Here is a 21,848-nt window from a genome sequence, read left to right as displayed (position 1 = left end):
ACTGAGGAGTGTGGCCATCTGTTATCCGGATGATGTTGTTCTCAGCCCAGGTGCCTAATGTGGAATAACCCTGTGCTGAATCAAAGCTTTGGTGGGAGCCAGTGGCTGCTGAAACTGTTTAAATAAGCCAGCCAGATAGTGGATTGATTGTTTTGCAAGTAAAATCAATTTGTAGCTGTCCACTCTGGAGCAACCTCCCTCAGTTCTATGGCAATGGCAGTACCTGTGGAATACTTTCACATACACACACACCCCCAACAAGAATAATCTCTGAGGTTAATTATGAGCCCACTGTTAAAGAGGCATTGCCAGGAGTAATGAGAGGAAAACGCACATCACCACAGGCAGATTTTCTCAACTCAATTTCTAAATTGAATTTTTTTTTCTTTTTACAGGCTGCAAAATACAAGCTGGCAGCTCTGCCTGTGGCAGGTGCACTCATCGGAGGAGTGGTGGGGGGTCCCATCGGCCTCCTCGCAGGCTTCAAAGTGGCAGGAATTGCAGCTGCACTTGGTGGTGGGGTGTTGGGCTTCACAGGTGGAAAATTGATACAAAGAAGGAAACAGAAAATGATGGAGAAGCTCACTTCCAGCTGTCCAGACCTCCCTAGCCAAAGCGACAAAAAATGCAGCTAAAGCTCAGGCTTCCACCTGGGCCATGCATCCACCCTAAGGAGCACCTCGCTGCTGCGGAGTGCTCAGCTGCTGGACAGTGTCAGCCAGCCATTCTCCATGGCCGTGTGCTGTTGAGCCTCTGTCACTGGATGCATTTGTTTGCTGGCTGTTAATGGAGATGTTAGGAGTGGAGGAGCCTGGGCCGACGGGTGTGGTGTCTGTCAGGTCCAGTTTAAAGACTGCCAAAGAGCAAATGTTCTGCCTGGAAATGTGAAGATTGAACCTATAACTCTAAGGATCTAAGATGTGTACAAATGTATCAGGCACATGAGGGTCAATGTGTTTATATATTATTTCCTCCTGTAGGGAGAAACAGAATATGAGTTCGGGAGTCTTTCTGTCAGGTAGGGATGTTGTTGCCTAACAAGGGGTGCAGGCGAACTATTTCTGTACTTAGGGACTGATTGTACTTGGATCCATCTATATTTTCTGGTGAAGGAAATTAATACTATAAAATGGAAAGAGAAGCCCACGTTCTCTTTACAGACTGTTCATTGTGACATGGGTGTCCTTTCTGAAGCCTTCCTTGCCTCTCCAGATAAAGAGCACAGAATCTCATAGCTGGATCTACTAACCCAGCCACCTTGCCCACTTGCAGCTGGTGATTCTGAAGGTTCTCTGCTTCTAGGGTGAATTCTATCCATGTAATGAGGATTTTTCTCATAATTCCCATTTTTTTCGTATCATTTTCCATCTTTAGTTACCCCTTCCTGTAATCTCTTAAATTGAAAAAAAGAAAATTTAAATATTTCCAGCATTTTGGGGCAGAAGGAAGTACAAGATCACATCCTGGGCACTGTAGGACTTCAAGGGGCTGACATACCTGCCTCAAGGGGTCTGGGCCTCTCAGTCTTCCGGATGGGTTGAGAAGGAGCTTTCTACCTCACTTCTGTTGCCGTTGCCCTTTCCCAGGTCATCCCTATCCTGCAGTTTTCACGGCTGCTCTTCCTCTCCGTGTTCACACTTAACTTCTCTCCTGCTCTAGACGGCCAAGGCCAAGATTCAGACCCGATGCAAGCTCTGTGGTGCTAACATGGACAGCAGACAGGGTCCAGTCCAGCTCCATGTCTGTCTCAAACAAAAAATTTTGAAATTTAGAGAAAAGGAATTTAAGACTATAGGCAGCCTCATCCTGTATCCCAACTCATTTGAGATAGGAGGGAGCCACTGGTTGCCTTATTTTTTTAATCTCTCCTGAGGAGAAAGCACGGTCAGCCAGGAGCATGGGTTCAAGCATGGTGGGGTGGTGGCTCACTCCTTTAATCCCAGCACTTTGGAGGCAGTGGTAGGTAGATTGCTGTGAGTTGGAGGCCAGCCTGGGCTACAAGGACAGCTAGGCTGTTACACAGAGAAACACTGTCTCAAAAACAAAACAAAACAAAAACAAACAAAAAAAGAGCTGTGTTGATGTTTGGCCTCTGTTGATTGCTATCTTTCCTTCTCTGTCTGAAGATCCTTACCTTTTGTGCTCTGGAGTCTTGCTGATGCATTCCTATGAAACAAAGCACTACATCCTATTAAACTATCGGGAAGTTGCAAGTATTTGTTATCTGCTGACTTAAGACTTTAATATCAAAAAGAGGAAGTACTTTGAATGAGTGTCGGATTGTGATCATTGTCTGACACTGGGAATTAAATATTTGGAGTAATTATTTTTAACTTCATCCTTTTTTCTCTGTTTCTTGCTGCTCCTTTAAATTGGGCATGTCAAACCTGAGCAGGAGGCAGAACTTATCCCAATTTGATTTAAAATAAGATTCCTTTTAAATTTTGTCTTATATTTCAAGATGTGTATCCTGTGTTTCCCTGGCTGTCCTGGAAATCACTCTGAAAACCAGGTTGGCCTTAAACTAGAGATGCACTTGGAGTGCTGGGATTAAAGGCACGTGCCACCACCACACCACCTGACCATAACAAGATCCTTGAGCGGCCATCGCGGGTAATTCTGATACAGCCAGTCCAGCATGCTTAGCTGGAATTCTAAGAATAAGCTTTGTTGTCTCATTGTTTAGTCTCCTGTGTTCTACATCATCTTCCTCATTGCTTAGTACTTACTCTGCCAGTCCCCAAAGTGTGCCATAATAGCCACAGCACGAAGAACCAGGAATGAGGCTTGCATTTGAAACCTGCATCTTCTGGATGCAGTGGGAACTGTTGACATGATCATGAACTGTCAGTATTGGGCTTTTGACTCTAGCTGTCTAAATGCTTAAGGAAGTTACAGTCTTCTTTAAAATTTTATACTTTAGAATTACTTAGAAATTGTACCTCATTTCCCTACAATAACTTTTTGTGGAAATTGCTTAGAAGTGTTTAATCAACTATAAATTATATAAAGTACTTAAAAGTATAAATTAGTTAATATGACACAGAAGTGATCTTAAAATTGAACTTAATATGCCCCGTAGTGTCAAGTTAAATTTATCTTCTCTATGATTTATGTCTAATTTTTATTTCAACCAGTTAAAAAGCACCACTTTAATTAAGGTGGTAAAATTTGTAGATTTTACGTAAAATTACTCATTTCAGTAATAGTAGCACTCTTAAGACTCTTTTTGATGTTATAATCTGAGAATTTCTCTGAAATTTTGGTGTAACCCATAGTAAAAAAAATGTATTAAAATTGAACATATATACATGAAGAATGTTTCCCATTATATGGAATACATTTTGATGTTTTGTTTTTCAACATTGATTTCAACCCACTAATCGATGGCACCCTCAGTTTTCAGAAAACAACCTCCCTACAGAAGAACTGGTGTTTCCCAGGCAGTTAGCCAGGTGCTTTCGCAGGCGTTTATGGAACGGGTAGCTGGGCCTCAGAGGAATTAAGTATTGTACAGTCCTTCAGTTCCAAAGGAGGAAACTGGGTTGGAACTGGGTTTGTTGGTGCTGCACTGCCTCACCCGAAGCCTGGAGACTGTAAGGCCAACTGTGAACAACCCTTGCTGTTCATTTGTTTCTTTGTCTTTTGTGCCTCACCAGGTGTTCAAAGCCATGGCAGAACACAGCACTGCACTGTGTTCTGCTTTATACTCAAGTATAGAATGAAGAGTGCCACTGTCCTTATCCTGCCCCACCTTCTACACATTGGTTTATATCATAGGTTATGATCATTGTTTAAAGTGTCTTATATAATTAAAAATAAACAGTACTTTAAAAAATAAATCTTATAGCTTTTAGAATCAATTAATCATATTCTTTAAATGATGCCCCTGGAAAGCCATGCACACAGGTAGGGTGCTGGTAACAACACTTAGGCTATTTCTGAACATCTGCCACAATATCTGGAACATTTGGATTTGCCACCAAAGAATTGTACATCAAATAAGAAAAGGCACAGACTGTTTTCCCATGCTTTTGTGACCCTGCTCTCTCCCCATCTCAGTTTTGTGTCTTGGTGGCTTACTATCCTACCTCATACACAGAAGCCAGAGACCTAATATGCCTAGAAAGTGAGCATGCTGAAGCTGCCTAGAACTGGTCGTACATCTGGAGCAGGGACTGGGGTTACCCTGAAACTTTTGCATGGCCACAAATGTCCTTCTGCCTGTCTTCTTTTCATGCTGTTTTCTGCAGCGTGAGAATGGGATGCTCATAACACCTACTGTTCGCAAGAAGTTTTGAATCTGAACTACAAATATCTAGCACACAGTATTTCCTTCCAGTAAAAGCCCAGAAGTCAAACCATCCTTTGACTAGTTAGTAAACAGGCATTTTTCAGAAGAGTCCCTTAAGCCCTTCACTGAGAGCACATGGACTCTGGATAGAGGAGGAAAAGCCTGGGGCAAGGGCCTGCTGTACATGCAGTGCCTTCTCAACATAGATTAGAATGTGGCTGTGGTTCTCAAGTGCTTACAGGTATCTGATGACATTCTCAAGTAGATGGAAGTCTAACAAGGCAAGGGTGCGTCTTCCCTGACCCACTCATAAGACACATTCAGATTCTTTGTGTGTGTGTGGGGGAGGTTGCTTTTGTTTTTGTTTTTCTGAAATAGGGATTTACTGGTATCCAGGTCGATTTTGAATTTGCGATCCTTCTGCTGCCATCTCTCAAATTCTGGGATTATAAGCATCTAACTCTGTTTTATAACTGTTATTAACACTTGTGTTTCTAGCAAATGGTTCTATTTGGGGTCTTCAGTTTGACACCTTTTCACAAAGTGTTGAGTGTTGTAAATAACCAACAAGAGTTATGTATCTACATTGCTCCCGTCAAAGAAGTCAGTTTATGACAAAAATGCACCTAGGCGATAGTAACCAAACATATATACAGTGAAAACATTGGCCAGTGGTTTGCCCAAGACCACAAAGCTACTTTGTGTAAGATCTAAGAGAATGATATGGGGTGTGGGGGGACCCTCCATGTGTTTTTTTATTAGGTTTCATTATGCCATGTCAAGTTGCCTGCTGGAGATTCTCAGCACTTCAGTGGTCCAGATCAGGCAAAATGGAAAGAAGTGTTCTTGGAGGAAAACAGATGCAATCGCTTAGCCTTCCAAGCAGTGTCAACCTCAGCACTTGTGCCTCTGCAGCCAACGCAGAAGGAGGCCCCTTTAACATGTTGGCAGGTAAGGCCAAGGAAAGGTGAAATGGCAAGAATTTCTGCAAAATTAAGTTTTTCCTGAATTGGTTTATCATTTATTACGTTGCTGGATGGTGCTTGAACAAGGAAATACGAAATAAAATCCACCCATTTAACAAACATTAAACTGACTTCCTGTTGTGTATTGAATAATAGTGTCATACACTGAAAGATAGATCTGTAGATGCTATCATAGTGAGCCCCGAAACTACCTGAAGTGGGTATGTCACACCAACACATGCTAAGTACCAGGAAGAAGATGGACAAAATATTAGAGTTCTCGGTGAAGGAATAACTGGAAACAAACAGGAAGGCTTTGCAGAGCTGTGTTTGAGCAGTAGGTAAGGAAGAATATGCCTGATGGAAGAGGGGCTTTCAGTTTCAAGTGAATGGGAATCCATGAATGTAAAATGACATGGGAACAGTCAAGGAGTTAATAACAAGAACACGGAATTGAACAGATGTATTAACAATGCAGCTGGTGACGGGATGCAGGAGAGTGGCAATAGATATCTAAAATACAGTAATTCTTTGTTTACTCTAGATCAGTGCTTCTCAGCCTTCCTAATGGGACCTCTGAGATAAAATAATTTTCATTGCTATGTCATAACTAATTTTGCTACTTGTTATGAATCATAATGTAAATATCTGTATTTTCTGATAGTTTCAGGTGACCACTGTGAAAGGGTCCCCTTCTTGCCAGAAATGTTCCTTATAGTGGCCGGCGCTTTTGGTGTATTTAGTGTAGTTGCCTTCCTTTCTTACCTCTCATTTGTGAGATCCCTGTTTAACACCGAATGCTTACCTTGTGATGATTACTCCTTCCATAAACACTTACTGGAAACCCATGAAGAAAAGCCATGGAACTTACCTTTTGGTGCCCAGGACCTCCCAGGCTAGTTTGCCGTGCTCATGTTTTCTGACAGATGCTGTTCACTAGCTCCCATTTTTCCACTTTCACCTGTGGGTTTTTTCAGAGTTGAATTCTTCAAAGTTGAAATTTTCTCCTTAGAGGTAATAGGACCTCTCTGATTAGACTGGAAGATTCATTTGGGATGTGACCATACATTTGCATCTTTGATTTTTTTTTCTTTTAGCATGAAATACAGTCATATAGCCGGGCGATGGTGGCGCACGCCTTTAATCCCAGCACTCGGGAGGCAGAGGCAGGCGGATCTCTGTGAGTTCGAGACCAGCCTGGTCTACAGAGCTAGTTCCAGAACAGGCTCCAAAGCCACAGAGAAACCCTGTCTCGAAAAACCAAAAAAAAAAAAAAAATATGAACACATGAAATGCAGCCATGGCATCTGAGTCTTAACTTTGGAGGTGTGTAACAAACATGCGAAAGCTAGGACATAGCTGATCTTTGTGTGTTGCTCACTTTTGCCATTAAGAGGGAAACAAGAGTCAAGAGAAGTAATCTGGGAAATGCATCAAGCACTGGAATGCCAGGAAGAGTCCTGAATTTGGAGATGAAGACATTTCTCTGTCAGATTAAAAGTCCTGATCAGGAAGAAAGATCCCGGATCTCCATCACAGCAAAAGTGCCATGAAATTTTTTTTTTCAATCTACTGTTTTACAGTTGGATTGTAGGATTAGTAGGGGTCTACATTAGTTACTTTTCTTGTTGCTGAGACAAATAACAAAAGCACTTAAGGAAAAAGAAGGTTTATTTTGCCCCAGTCCCAGGAGTTTGAGGCAGCAGCTATTGGCATTGCATTTGGAGCTGGGAAAGTCATGAGTGCTGGCACTTAGCATCCTCCATGTACTCCGGGACCCCAAACCATGAACTGGTACAGCCCAGATTAACCTAATTTAGAAACTCCCTTGCAGACATGGTCAGAGGCTTGTTTTGATGTCTGGTGATTCTAGATCTTATCAGCTTGGCAGTATTAATCATCACAGGGCCTAAGACATTTACAATAGAGACTAGTATTGAAATAGGAAGTAGCTGAAGGAGAGAGTAAAGGATTTGTTGGGCAAGCAGAGAATGGAATTAGGCAACAGCAAGGCTGAAGCTAAGAGGGACACACTTCGACAGGAGCTGAATCCAGGTTTCTGATGCTAAAGTTCATACACTAAACCCACCAAACAGCCTCTCTTGATAGAACTTGATAGTGACACTATAGTTCCCTTGTCTCGGTGAGTCTTTTTTTTTTTTTTTTTTTTTTTTTTTTTGGTTTTTCGAGACAGGGTTTCTCTGTGGCTTTGGAGCCTGTCCTGGAACTAGCTCTGTAGACCAGGCTGGTCTCGAACTCACAGAGATCCGCCTGCCTCTGTCTCCAAGTGCTGGGATTAAAGGCGTGCGCCACCATCGCCCGGCTGTCTCGGTGAGTCTTATTCACAAAAGATAACCCTGGGTAGGGTTGGGGTCAACAGCTCAAGACATTTTTACAGACCATTCCTTTGATACCTCCTTGCCTATGACACAGAGTGACCTTAATTGTTAAAATGATGTGTATGTTATGCCCAGAATGGTGGTTGGTTAAGACTAACTATAAGTGACTACAGTTACAGCATTTACTATAATTTTCTCCAGTGTGGTGGTTTGATTGAAAATAACCACCATAGACTCACAGGGATGAGGGTGGCTCTCTCTCTCTCTCTCTCTCTCTCTCTCTCTCTCTCTCTCATTTCTGTCCTGTGATTCGCATGTAGAACTCTCAGCTACCCCTCCAGCACCACATTTGCTCACACTCACACCATTCTTCCTGCCACGAGAGTCATAGACTGAACCTCTGAACTGTGAGCCAGCCCCAATGAAATGTTTTCCTTTATAAGAATTGTCGTGGTTCTGGTGTCTCTTCACAGCAATAAAAACCATGTGTATTAATATAAAAGTATTGTGTACCTATAAGAATAGCAAAAGCAATATTGGGTGACACTAAAATGAAGAGATGAGAAAATAATCGAATTTTTTTTTGGATTTTTGAGACAGAGTTTCTCCGTAAATAATTGAATTTTTAAGGGTAAGTGGACGTACTCTCTCCTCTAGACAAATGGTGGTAACATGTTATGCATACTTAAAATTTTTTATTTTAGTATGCAGAGTAGCAGGTTTCATTATGGCATTCCCTCCTGTCTCCCATGTCCCTGCCTGCATCCCAGTATAAAACTTTCACTCCTAGTATTACCCTTTTGCACACCTCTCCCTTAAGGCTTTTTTACCCACCTCGCTCATGGGCCCCTTCCCAGTTTCCTGGCATCTACCCACACTCATTCTCATAAATATACATATATAAAAATTAGGAGCTAAGATCTTCATGTGAGAGAACATGTTTGTCCTTCCAAACCTGGGTTACCTCACTTAATAAAAAAAAAAATCCTGTTTTCCTGCAAAATACAGAATTTCATTTTTCTTTACAGCTGAATAAAATCCCACCATTCATATGAGCCCCATTTTAATTACCCATTCATGTGCTGATGCTTATCTAAGCTGATTCCATTTCCTTGCCACAGTGAACAAAGCAGGAACCAACATGGAGAAGCAAATGTCTCTGATGTACATACACTACACAGTCCGCTTCTCTGAAGTACATACACGTCATGGTCCTTCGGGTGCATACCTAAGGAGTAGTCTAGCTAGAAAATGCTGCGTAGACCAGATGCGCTCCTCTGCCTTCCAATACTGTGATTAGACCTGCACCCACATGCCTGGCCTTGAGAAGTTTGGAGCTTTTGTTATGGAGGTCAGTTTGCTCATGTTGGGGAATTTTTATTATCATTTCCATTTTGCCATTTGTCTTATCTCGGTTTGAGTAGATCATCTGCATCTACAAATCCATCTACTCTTTGCCTTCCGATTTAGTAGAAGATCTATTTTTAAGGTATATCCTAGTTACTTTCTCAGTTTCACTGGGAAACCACCAACAATTCAGAAAATGATTTTAAAAGACAGTTGTGGAGAAAAGGGGTTGTGACTGACAGATGCCTGATAGTCGTTTGTCCTCCAGAATGATACCCAAATATGAAAATGTATGATGTATGGTTAGGAATAGAGTAGTTTTAGTTAGATCTTCATTTGTATCTCATCCTGGAAAATTGTTATGTATGCTCCTGTTCAGTATCAAATGACCAGGGAATAATTTTCCTTTGGTGTATAAAATTTCTGATGTGGTCTGTCTTAAATCACAAGTCAGGCTCATTATGATGCTCACCCCCACCCTTCCTGTGTCACCAGCAATGCCCTGTTTGGCTCTCCTTCCTGGGTATGAATAGGGCGAGGAAAAGCACCAATCATCTTCCAAAATGAGTTTATTCTTATCTAAGGAAGTTCACCACAGGGCACAAGAGTAGACGTAAACTTCCTGTTGCAGCTGTCATTAAATCCTCGGGGCCCATCACATAAGGCCTACGGGGTCATCTTTGATACAAATGGATGGCTTTGGGGAAAAGGGTCAGTAAATACCTGGCAAAACTTAGCATTACAGTATGGAACAGTAACAACAGTGTGATAATACCAGTTTTCCTGAAGAAGAGGACCCTCATATGGGTAGAAGTGTGGTCTTTCTGTGCCTAGTCTAAGGTAGCTGGGTTTTTTTTCCCCCCCTGTGGCTCAGATCATAGCACTTATATGCAATTATAGCCACCATTTTACTATTTTCTCTTCATTCAACTTTTAGCTTCATATCAGAAGGGGGCAGTTTATTAAATACTGAATCTTTAGCCTAGAGTTGGTAGTTTATGCTTACTGACTGGTAAACTTATGGCTTACCACAGCAGTTTTGTCAACTAAATCATTGCCTAAAAGTGGTTGACTAAACTGGGGTCAGATCTTATAGAAAATGTGGAGGTAGGAGAAAATTTCCAGTACCCAACATTGTGTTGCCAAGACAGCAATCATTCTGACAGTTACATATCTCTAGCTGGGTGGGCACTGTGAACTTCTATTTTTTTGGCAGTCTCTGGAGCTTGTAGGTGACTTAACAGGTAGGACTGAAGGTGACAGATTCATTTGTGGGATAATTGTAATTGACTAAATCAGATAATGGAGATAGAGATCTGCTATCAGAATCCATTCCAACTAGAGGGACACTTTCTTGTCCTTGACGTCTTTGCTTGCTTGCCTGCTCTGTACTTTAGCTTTTCTGTTTCCCATCAGAGACCTGCTGAGTTCTTCTAAGTAACAAGAGGCTGGAACAGAAAGATGGCTCTCCTCCTTTCCTTATCACCTGTATGCACATGGAAATAAGGGGAACACACGTACTCCCAACTGCATAACTGAGGATACACGGAAGACCACAAGGATATAGATGTGTATAGATTGCGTTCTATTGCTGTGACAATATACCATGACCAAAACCAACTGGGGGAGGAAAGAGTTCATGTATTTTAGCTTATAGTTTGTAGTCTATTATGAATGGAACCTGAGGCAGAAACCGAGACAGGAACTGAATCAGAATCAATGAAGAAGTGGCGCTTACTGGCTTTCTTATACAACCCAGGAACCACCTACCTGTCCAAGGGAGGTTCTACCCACAGTGGGCTGGGCCCTCCCAAACCAATCATGAATCAAGAAAGCTCCACAGGTGCTCCACAGGCTTGCCTACAGACCAGTCTGACAGAGGCATTTTCTCAATTGAAGTTCCTCTTCCTAGACTTTAACTTGTGTCCACAGACTAACCAGGACGAGATGACACTTGACATACACACTGACTATGTGGGTTTACTAGACAAGGGTGTGCCTATGTGGGGGATGGTGAGATGTCAGAGACACAGTTTGAAACAGCACTTTCCCAGGGTCCTCTCTTGTCTAAGGCCAGTTCTACCTTTTCCAGTGTTCTTGAGAATACCTGGACACATCAGCTGAAGCTGGGGTTGCGTTAACTGCACTGGAACTCACAAGTTCCCATTCCGAATCAAATCAAACACAATGACATGAACTGGAAAGTAACATGGCACCTGGAGAAGTCATCTTTTCCAGCTCTGGTCATTTAGATGCCAAGTAAAACATCCGTAACACAGTATTTATGAAATAGTAAAAAGTCTCAAATATAGAAGTATTTTACAAATATAGTTTTATTATTTGGAAATACATACAAAATTTCTCACACAGCAAAAAAAGTTGCTAAGCAGAGGTCCTACAAACTATTTTAATGAATACATAAATCATTACGGCCAGCAGTGAGTGGTCCTGGAGTAGCTTCTCCTCAGCTCTCACCAGCTCTGAGAACTACATAAATCTTCCCCAATAGACAACTGGCATTTCACTTTGTTCATACGACTTTACCCAGTACAACAGCCTAATGCCACGAACTACAATCATTCTGCAAACTGGAGTACTGTGCCCAGTTAAATGTGTATCCTGGTTTCTTAGACTGTCCCAACAGTTGCTAATAGAGATGCTGGGTGATACAGGGTATAGGCCAAAAGCCTTAAGGTATAATAATTTAAGGTAGCAAGTTTCTTGTTTGTTTGTGTGTGTGCGCACATTTAAGTTTTATGTCATTTTACTTTTGGTCAAGCACACTGTATCTGTTGAAGACAAAAACTGAGCTGTTATGGTATTCCTGATTATCAATCCATTACCCGTTCTTTTTGCCTTAATGCATTTTTTTCTTCAAAGGTTTTGGGCAACATTAACACTTTCTCTTGAGCTCATTCTGAGCCTTCCCATTTCAAACACTGTTCTCTATCGCATGCCCCTTGGTAGCTTTTATCACGCCAGTTTGCCTTCTTTTTGTACACGACCGCTGACAAACTGACTTCATCAGTAAGTTCCCCACAAGACACTTGACATGATCATTCTCTACCTTACACATTCATTTACATGCCTGTCATACCTGTGTGTGTACAGCATGCACATGGACACGGAGGCCAGAGGACAGTGAATGTCCTGTTTCATCATCCTGGCAGAGGAGCAGAAAGTCTGGCTTCCGGATCTTATTCAACCAGTCTCTAGTGCAGTCTGGCATTCTTTCTAGCTCAGCTGAAAGTCTGAGGCTCAGTACAGACTGAGTGCATTGAGGCCACTTCTGCAGCACTGACACTGTTCAGGCGGAATGGTAAAGTCTCAGACCTGCTTCTGTGGTATCCATTTTCCAATAAGGATCCCCAGGACCTGCAGTATGGTGTCCTGAGCCATGTGCTCATGTTAGCCAGCCTCCAAGGAGTTAGCCTCCCCCGAGTACTCGTTCCTAGAACATCATGCTGTCTCCCACTATCACAGCCGTGACAGATCCTACCTCTTTTCAGGTAGTCAGCTTTTAAAACCCCAGCATAAATGTTTGGAACTCAGTGCTTCTATGCCAGGCACATTCCCTCCATTTCCTATGTCTAATCTGAAATTGCTTGCTACAGTGATAATTCATATGGTCTGATAAACTCAAGTAAAACGTTACAGCACCTAAAAGCTTACTTTGAGTCACTGCCAACTGATAACTGCTCCTCTGTGAATTCTTCGAACCCTAATTCAACCCCTGGGATCCAGACAGACAATGCCAACCCTTCAAATATCTAGACTGCTCTCACCCGTGTTTACTCTAAGAAAAAGTCTTTATTTTTTTGATAGCCCCTGGCTGTCCTGGAATTCGCTCTGTAGACCAGATGGGCCTCTAACTCAGAGATCTCTCTGCCTTTGTCTCCTGAGTGCTGGGATAGGTGTGCACCACTACTACCTGGCTAAAAACATTCTCAATAGTTATGTTTTAAACCATTTTATTACCCTAAATTCTCTTCATGGAATGCACCTGAACTTGTAAAGAACTTTTTATAAACCGCCATTAAGTCCTGTTGAGTGCCGAACACTTTCCATGGTATCAAAATTACTCAAGGCCACTTTGTTTCTTATCGTTTCAATAAACATTTATAGGCGACTACTTAAGTATCCAAACTGATAGCCGCAGACACAATGTGCAGAGCCACTGTCCTTAATGGCTTCACCATCCAGAGTAGGCAGTTTGGATGCTCACCTTACTAAACCTGGATGGATGTGGGCGGTCCTTGGACTTCCCACAAGTCAGGGAACCCTGATTGCTCTTCGAACAGATGAGGGAGGGGGACTTGATCGGGGGAGGGGGAGGGAAATGGGAGGCAGTGGCGGGGAGGAGGCAGAAATCCTTAATAAATAAATAAATTTAAAATAAAATAAAATAAAATTTTTATCATTAAAAAAAAAAGAAAACGGCAGTGGCAAGGTTAGAGCGCAAGTTCTGATATGTATGAATGCTATACAACACACCGAGTCTTCCACTTTAAACAGCCCTCCCCATCATTTTAGGCCACACTGAAGATGTGTTCTTTATGGTCTTTTTTCTAATAACTATTCTCAGCTAGCTGTCTGCAGTCCAATATTTGAGTGATATCTTTTATTATTTTTCAAAGCCAATTACAGGATCCCAATTTGTGACAGCTGGTTGTTCCTGTGTTGTTTTGAGCTAGTATGGAAGCCTTGCAGTATACCTGTGAGTGTTCATTGTCTCATCACTGAAAACAACTATGGTCATCTTCAAGACACTGACCAACAGCAATAAGGTGACAGAATAAAGGCTAGCTTCTAGAAAGCTCTGTTCTAGTTTTCCAGTCACAATCTGGCAAAATATTCTAGACATGCCCCTTACAACCTCATTAATATTTATTATTCTGAATAAAACTACAGAAACTATGGACAAAATCATGCATAATTAAGAACTGGAAACTGATTTTTAAAAATAACAGTTATTAAATATCCATTATAAATATTCATTTTATTTTAAAAGGTTTGAAAGACGTTACATATATCACATACTACATATAATGGCACATGTCAACCTTTAGAGCTTAAAAATAATGATCTCCCCAAACTGGGACTGACTGATATCCCAAGGACGAATGACCCTTGGTCTATAGCACCACACCCAGGCCCCGAGGAAAGCCAATTTTGAGCCTGTCGGACCTCTGGCACTGGGATTCCCGACAGAACTGCTTTTATCCCTGGCAGCACTGAGGTCTCATTGAGTGGGAATCAGGAAAGCTAGAGGGGAGGCCCTCTAACAATTCACAATGGTTGAAAATGGGAGAAGAATTTAAAGCATTGTGTTCCGCATCACTTTGATCTACATAACTATAACAAAACTACAAAAGACAGAAGGAGGCTTACAATAATTGAAATACAGTTTCTCTTTGAAAATAGAAATTTCTAGACAGAAAGAGCCTTAAAAGTTGCTAGTTCAACAGTAGTAACCTGCTCCGCTGGTGTCTCTACTTTCTCAAATTCAGGGTTAATTCGTTCAAAGTTTTAAATGCCAGCCATATGCCGATTTCTCAGACAAACACATAGAAATTTAATAATACTTCCATTTCTTCTTTCTTAATTCATAAGGACCATTTCTGCCAACTGCTCTGGCTTATGGCTCTCCTCCTCTTCAGAGTATGTTTAAGTTACACGTTAGGAATCCAAGAAGAACCACTATGGAATTTTCATAAGCAATGCCCGGCCAATCAGTACAACACAGTACACAGTGTGAAAATGTTAATTTATTCCCCTCCTTGGTCTCTAGAGTATATATCCCCCTAGCTTTCAGAACTGCGATAAGAAAACACCAGTAGACCTGATCATGTGAGAAGAAGAGCAGAAAGGAAATCATACAGCACACAGGAAGCAGGCCGAGTCCCTGGCCTCTGCAGTGCTCGTGTGAGTTACTGGTATGCTTCTGGCAATGCCACCTTCCGCTTACATTATAAAAACTGTACAGGACAGATTTAAAGTGGAGATAGGCCTCTAGTTTTTATTTTATTTTTTAAACCCTAGCAGATTTTTAAAAAAGAGGCTGTATTAAATGACAATGCATTTGAGTCAGGGGGAGGAAAAAAATTAAAAACCCAAAACTTCTTTCAGTTTATTCAAAATAAAAATACACATAGAATTATGAAAATATAGGTTTACTATTTTCACCACATAAGCCAATGCTGCTGTCGAAAGGCCTGCAGTGGTCTTGAGTTTTACAGCTCATCTCGATCCCTCAATAAAGTATACCTATACTCGCTGGGCGCCAGCTTCTGGAAGGAGCTCTCTGGAGGACTGCTTGCAACATCCTGGTCTTGCTACAAAAGAAAGAAAAGAATCTTCATACCAAAATGTTTTATGGAGTTATCATACTTTACTATTACATGACTGGCAGTGGCCTTATAATTACTTGGTTATTAATAAATAAGACAAAAAGTGTATGCCAAAGTCAAGAGGTAAGTTTGTGATCCTGTTTCCTCACATAAATGCCCCTACTCTGTTCAGGGCATGGCTGCCACAGGGTCACTGACAAAATACCAATACCCGGTGCTTCCTAGAGAACCCCATAGAGGGAGCACAACCAGTTCGGCCCTAACCTTTCTCTTCTACACATGACTGCTAAGAGGGATTGCCTTGATACAAATCCCTACTCTGCTAATAAAGCTGCTACAAGCCAGGCGGGTGTCACACGCCTTTAATCCCAGCACTCGGGAGGCAGAGACAGGCGGATCTCTGTGAGTTCGAGGCCAGCTTGGTCTACAAGAGCTAGTTCCAGGACAGGAACCAAAGCTCAGAGAAACCCTGTCTTGAAAAACCAAAATAAATAAATAATTAAAGCTGCTATTTAATCAACTATCTCGATGCCAGAAATCAGTAAAACTTGGTTGAGCTGAGGAAAAAGACTCAATACTATAATGGACCTCTGTAATACTTATGTGCCAAAAGCAGACAAAACCCAGTGAAACATCAAGTGACTCCACACACAGTGAAGAAAAGCAGCACAGTCTACACGTCACTTCCACTCTGCGAGCATCCCAGGAGCGAGCGCAGCTGCACCACGGGACAGTCCCTACAGGGGACATTCTGTGACAGATTAGCATGTACCATGAGAACAGAAGGTGGGAGATGCCTCCACCTATTTGACTTTGCCAGGTTCCACCTCCTCAGAAGTATCTGCTGAAATACATACTCAAGTGGAACTATATTACTATAAACACATACAGTATCTTGTACCCAGTTGGTTTTAGCACAAAAATATAAATAAAATACATAGGTAAATAAAACATTGTTTAAGGGAGAAAGTGAAATAAATCAGGATAATACAATAAACTAGATGTTTTTCTTGGGCATATAGAGCAGTCATGCTCAACCTGTGGGTCACAACCTCTTAGGGGGTCGAATGACTCTTTCACAGGGGTCACCTAAGACCATTCTACATATAAGATATTTACATTATCATTCATAACAGTAGCAAAATTACAATTGTGAAGTAACAATGAAATAACTTTATGGTTGAGGTCATCACGACACAACATAAGGGAACTATATTAAGGGGCTGTAGCATTAGGAAGGTTGAGAACACTGGCATAGAGTAACAAGCAAACTTTGTGGGCTTAAGAAAATAATGACCTTCGGATAACTGTCACCAGCAGAATTTCCCCCTTTAATAGTAGCTTAGTGACCAAGGAAAAATTTGTTTTCATTTCTCAAATGAAGCATATTATCAGTTTCCCAAGAGAATTCTTGACTTTGGACCTAATCTGACTCCCATATAAGATAAGGAAAAATTTAGTTTTTCTTTTTCTTTGATAAACACAAGTTCTTTGGACAAGTAGCAGACATAAGTCCTGGCATATAAAACAGGGGGTTTAATGTACATCATCTCTCTCAGCTTCATGTCATAGACTCAATATAAACAATAACACATCAACATGCACATTTACGATTCTTTCAAAGGAGGGACATAGAAATTACTTGTAATAAAGGTTACAAAGTAGAAATAATAAAATCCTCAGGCTTTAAAATCCCTGCATTCATCCATTCTGACAGTTTGTCTACCTATTCACCAGTCAATATAGTAACATTTCAATTAAGAATTATGTGAATAAAAGCTATTATAAAATGCAGATGAATAGTTATTAAGCATTCAAATATCAAATGGGAAAGCTGCACTGAGTACTAAATTTTGAATATTATCAATACTTCTTAGGATGGATAACCAACCATTACTTTCTTACATAAGGGTCCATGTCTACTCACAAAAGCAAGCAGGAACAAGCACTGGAACCCATTGACTTGTTTGCTCATTGCTCCCAAGCACTTCTTACTTCTATTTGAAGCTAACAGTATTTAACACTGTGCCCCAGAAATCATAGACTACCCAAGTTCACATGATGGAGAAATTAGAGACAACACTCTACAACTTTTCTAGAGGCCAACATTTTAAAAAGTAACTTCAAAGAAGCGTAACTTGAAATGTTATAGTCAGTTCAGGATTTCTATAGAGGTAACAGGAGCTGAAACTCCAGCTCAGGCCCCTCTGGGCTACCTCAGAAAAGATTCCCCACTGGCAAACACATAAATCCTACCTCTCCTGGGGCTGTGTCAGTTGGGTCAGGTCCATGATGGAATTCTCTGTGCAGTTTTCCAGAATGCAGGTCAATTACAAACTGCTTCAGTTTTCCAGGAATTCTAAAAACAAAGGCAAATAATTATTTAGCTTCAACTTTCCAAACCGGCTGACTTCTAGTTTATCAGCTTCACAGTGCTGTAAAGAAATATTTGACTCTATCCACCAATTCTACCACAACTATTACAGTCAGCTAGATACTAGTTTGGGGTTCTAATTTTTTAGTTTTTATTTTATGTATATGTGTGAGTGCCTACATGTATGTACCGACATTAGTGCCTCATGTCTGCAGAGGCTAGAAGAGGTGTCAGATACCCTATAGATGGTTGGAAGCCATCAGGTAGGTGCTGAAAACCAACTGGGTCCTCTGCAGGAGCAGCCAGGGCTCTCAACTGCTGAATTACCTCCTCGTCCCCTATGTTCTAATCATTGTACTTGTTTCATAGAAATTTTCTATACCTACCATTAACAAAGGTGATGCTATGAATATGCTATATCCCAGATGTGTTTATCATCCTTTAGATAATTATTTGGTGTGTGTGTGTGTGTTTGTGTGTGAATGCATATACTTTTAGCAGCATACACACATACAAACAAAAAACTTATATCCTCCAAATCCACACTAAAAATTTTGGGATTCAAAGGGAAAAAATATAATTAGAGGATAATCATGCAAAAGTATTCAGTTTTATAACCAGAGCACCATCCAATATCTCATAGCATTTGAACCCAGCATGAGCCTGTGGATCATCCCTGAAATATAACCCTCTTTTGAGGTGGTCCATACTATGCTGAGCAAAGCAGACTTACAAAGCAGGCCTTCTATGGAATTATTTCCTTGACTTGTATCTAGTAATGAAGGAACAAATGATACCTATAAGGCCAATCAATTTTTGCTATTCATTGATTTGAATTCAAAAGCCTTCGCCAACCTAATTTTTTTAAACTGAAGTTCATTTGCTAATTTGATAAGTAACAGATAGCAGGATTTTAATTTACATTTCTTGAGAAGTTGAATGTTTTCCTCTCATTGCTTAATTTATACTTATGTGCAAATGAACTGCCTGCCTTTTATGGAGATTTCTGTGCTTTGGAACATTCATTATATGCTCCAAATAGAAACCTATTGTTTTTATATCTATTACAAAAATTAAAATGCAGTACCACACATACTCTAGTTCCTTGTACAGCAGACTGACTTTTTAATATTTCTGTTTTGTTTGCATAGCAAACATTACCAGTTAAGATTACCAGTTTTTAATTTTTCTTTTTAAATTCTATCCCGAGGTCCTGGAAAGGCTGTTTTGGTTGGTTGTTTTTTCCCCCTTCAATAACTCCCACTGAGCTGTACCAACCAATAATTTCATTGTACACCATGCTGGCTCCCCACTAGCTCCAATGCAGTAGAGACCAGCAGGTGCCAAATGCACAGTTTACAAATACAAATGACTGTCAGGTAGCTGTATTGACAGAATTCCTTGCAAAGGTTCTCTGGCGCAAAAGTAATTACATGTACACCAGAGATAAACACTGAGAGTAGATCAATTTACATTGCTTCTGACATCATCTTCTGTGACCCCACAGCTAAGTGATGAAGTCTAAAATTCAAGCCACAGACTCTGAATGTTCTACCACACCTGAGATAATGCTGCTGGCTTCTTTATAAGCTCCTAAGACCATTGGAACTACTTCTAGTCAAGGACTAACTTATGAAGGAGTAAATCCCAAATGTGACAAACACTCAAGACAGGTTTCTCCCTGACCTTCAGAATTATCCTCGTGCCATGAGACAAGAGGAAAGAAAGAACTGTAAGCATAAAGCAGAGGCCGGGAAGGAGATGGATTAGGGAAGAACTCTTAGCTAGCATGTACTCCGAAAGGACCCGTCAGTATTAGGAATGAGCAATAAATTGTTAGAGTAGTCAGTGTGGCAACATGCAAGAAAACTGGCACAAGAAATAAATCCTGTTTTCGTTTCAGTCTTAACTGGACACTAAGTGTGGAGCGCTAAGCCTCTCCTGCCCTCTAAACGTCTGGTTTACAATGACTTACTTTTAGACCAGCGACACACACACACAAAAACAGTATACGGTGACTGCCCTCTGACAAGTGTACAAGGTAGAAACTAGCTTTATTATTTTCAAAGACTGATGCATAGTAGATAATTCTTTTTTTAAAAAAAAAAAACTTAAGTTGTGTAATTTGTTTTGTTGTTTTTGAGACAGTCTCAGCATGTAGCTGGGCTGGTCTTAAACCCACAGATCAGCTTGCAAATGCTGAATTACTGCTGAGCCACGGCACTTTTAATAGACAGGGTTTCTCTATGTAGCCCTGGCTGTCCTGGAACTAGCTCTGTAGACCAGCTTGGCCTAGAACTCCGAGATCTATTTGCCTCTTTTTCCTGAACGCTGAGATTAAAGGCATGTGCCACCACACCCAGCTTAATTTTCTAAGTTTTAGCAAATGCGCAACATCTTCTTACCACCTCGGCAAACCAGCTAAGATCTCCAGCACCTCTCTGCAGTTGGACCTTCCTTTCCTTCTAATCCTGGCAAGCACTCACGTTTGCTGATCCTATCCACACATACACTAATAACATGTACTCACGAGAATGGCTTTTTCATCTTAATATACAACTGGCATCCATTCCCCTCACATGTAGTCCATTTACTGCCAAATACTATTCTACTGAGGAATACAAAAGTCTATTCCTTTATCGTGTTGAGGACATTGGGATTCTGTCAGGATTTTGGTGATCAGAAACAATACTATGGCAAACATATATGCACAAATTTCTGTGTGAACTTTATTTTCTAGGACAGACATTGTGTCAGATGCTACATATATGCTTAAGTTACAAAGAAATTGTCAAACTGCATCAGTGTGCACCAAGACTGCAGCTGATCTACATGCTTGTGAAGGCAGGGTGCTGCTGCAGCTGAAGAACACAAATCAGCATCTTACTGCATGCTAACTTGCATTTCTTGACTAGGTAATGACCCTGGACACCTTGCTTGTGTGCTAACTTGACATCTCTGCATCTTGCTTATGTTTAAACATCATCATTCATAGCACAAAGGTTTTTAACTTGATGAAAACTAACTTACCATTTTTCTAAGTGTTTTCGATGCTCTTCAGAACTTTACCTTCCCGATTATTAAGAATATTTTTGTTTATTGTTTTCTACTTAGAGCTATAATGAATTCTAAGTTAATTTTCCATGAAAGGAAATTCTTTCTTGGTAGGAAGATGTTCAGATGGCCCAGCTGTGGTGGTCTGAAAGAAAATGGTCCCCATAGAACTGGCACTGTTAGGAGAAGTGGCCTTGTTGGTGTAGGTATGGCCTTGTTGTGGGGGTGGGCTTTGAGGTCTCCTATGCTCAGGCTACACCCAGTGTCACAGTTGCTTCTGCTATCCATGAATCAGAATATGGAGCTCTCAGTTCCTTCTTTCTGCACACCTCCAAGCTGACAATGGACTAAATCTCTAAGCTGTAAGTGGGCCACCCCAGTGAAATGTTTTCCCTTATAAGAGTTGCCATGATCATGATATCTCGTCACAGCAATAGAACACTGACTAAGATACCAGTCAACTTAGTAAGAAGGAATAAAATAAAAACAGTATAGGATAAACAAAATGTGCCCTTTAAGAAGTTCTATCAGGCTGGGCATGGTGCAACATGCCTGAACTGCCAGCTAATAATAACCTGGGGCAGGAGAACCACAAATTCTAGTCAACGCTGGACAACAGGACCCTCCCTCAAGATTAAAAAAGGAGAAAGGGGCTAAAGGAACAGCTTACTGATGAGCATTTGCCCAGCACACAGGAACCCAAAGCTCACAGAGTTGGGATCTAATTTTTGCCATTTGGAAGTATTAGCTCTTTACACAGTAGCATTTCCACTGCCTTTTACAGTTATCACTGTTTGTATATAGGACTGTGAGCTGGGACTCTAGGGTCTAATAGATTTGATACAAATCCTAGTTTTGCCACTGGTTATCTATGTGGCCTTCAAATCATTTTACTTCAAGGAGACTCAGTTTCTCTGAAAAGAAGCTAAGTATTCTATTGGCAGTCTCCACCTCCTAACGCCACCTCTGGCAGGTGTAGATTCCTCTTCTGTTACTACAATCACACTTTAACCAAATGACTCCAGAAATGCTAAGTTATTAAGTAATAGTAATGACAGTAATTTATGGAAAGTGCTTATCATTTTAGCCCTAATTACCAGGCAGCACAATAACAATTATACAAGC

General features: G+C 40.9%; 2 protein-coding genes across 2 annotated transcripts in view; one reads left to right on the top strand and one right to left on the bottom strand.

The window, feature by feature from the left end:
* Positions 1 to 5,345, top strand: part of Stx17 (syntaxin 17) — a 49,233-nt gene extending 43,888 nt beyond the window's left edge. Inside the window, exon 8 of the mRNA XM_041667692.1 lies at positions 396 to 5,345. Within this exon, the coding sequence (XP_041523626.1) occupies positions 396 to 635 (240 nt within the window). The 3' untranslated portion in view covers positions 636 to 5,345. The remainder of the gene's footprint in view (positions 1 to 395) is intronic.
* Positions 5,346 to 13,925: 8,580 nt separating this feature from the next.
* Positions 13,926 to 21,848, bottom strand: part of Erp44 (endoplasmic reticulum protein 44) — an 81,606-nt gene continuing 73,683 nt past the window's right edge. The window contains exons 11-12 of the mRNA XM_041667733.1: positions 17,552 to 17,654; positions 13,926 to 15,280 (exon numbers count right to left, since the gene is read on the bottom strand). Coding sequence (XP_041523667.1) covers positions 15,179 to 15,280; positions 17,552 to 17,654 — 205 coding nt within the window. The 3' untranslated portion in view covers positions 13,926 to 15,178. The remainder of the gene's footprint in view (positions 15,281 to 17,551; positions 17,655 to 21,848) is intronic.

The sequence above is a fragment of the Microtus oregoni genome, unplaced genomic scaffold, assembly GCF_018167655.1.
Source record: "Microtus oregoni isolate MIOR12 unplaced genomic scaffold, Mior012 000017F_ref0000208, whole genome shotgun sequence".
Lineage (NCBI taxonomy): Eukaryota > Metazoa > Chordata > Mammalia > Rodentia > Cricetidae > Microtus > Microtus oregoni.
This window is presented reverse-complemented; position numbering and strand designations above follow the sequence as displayed.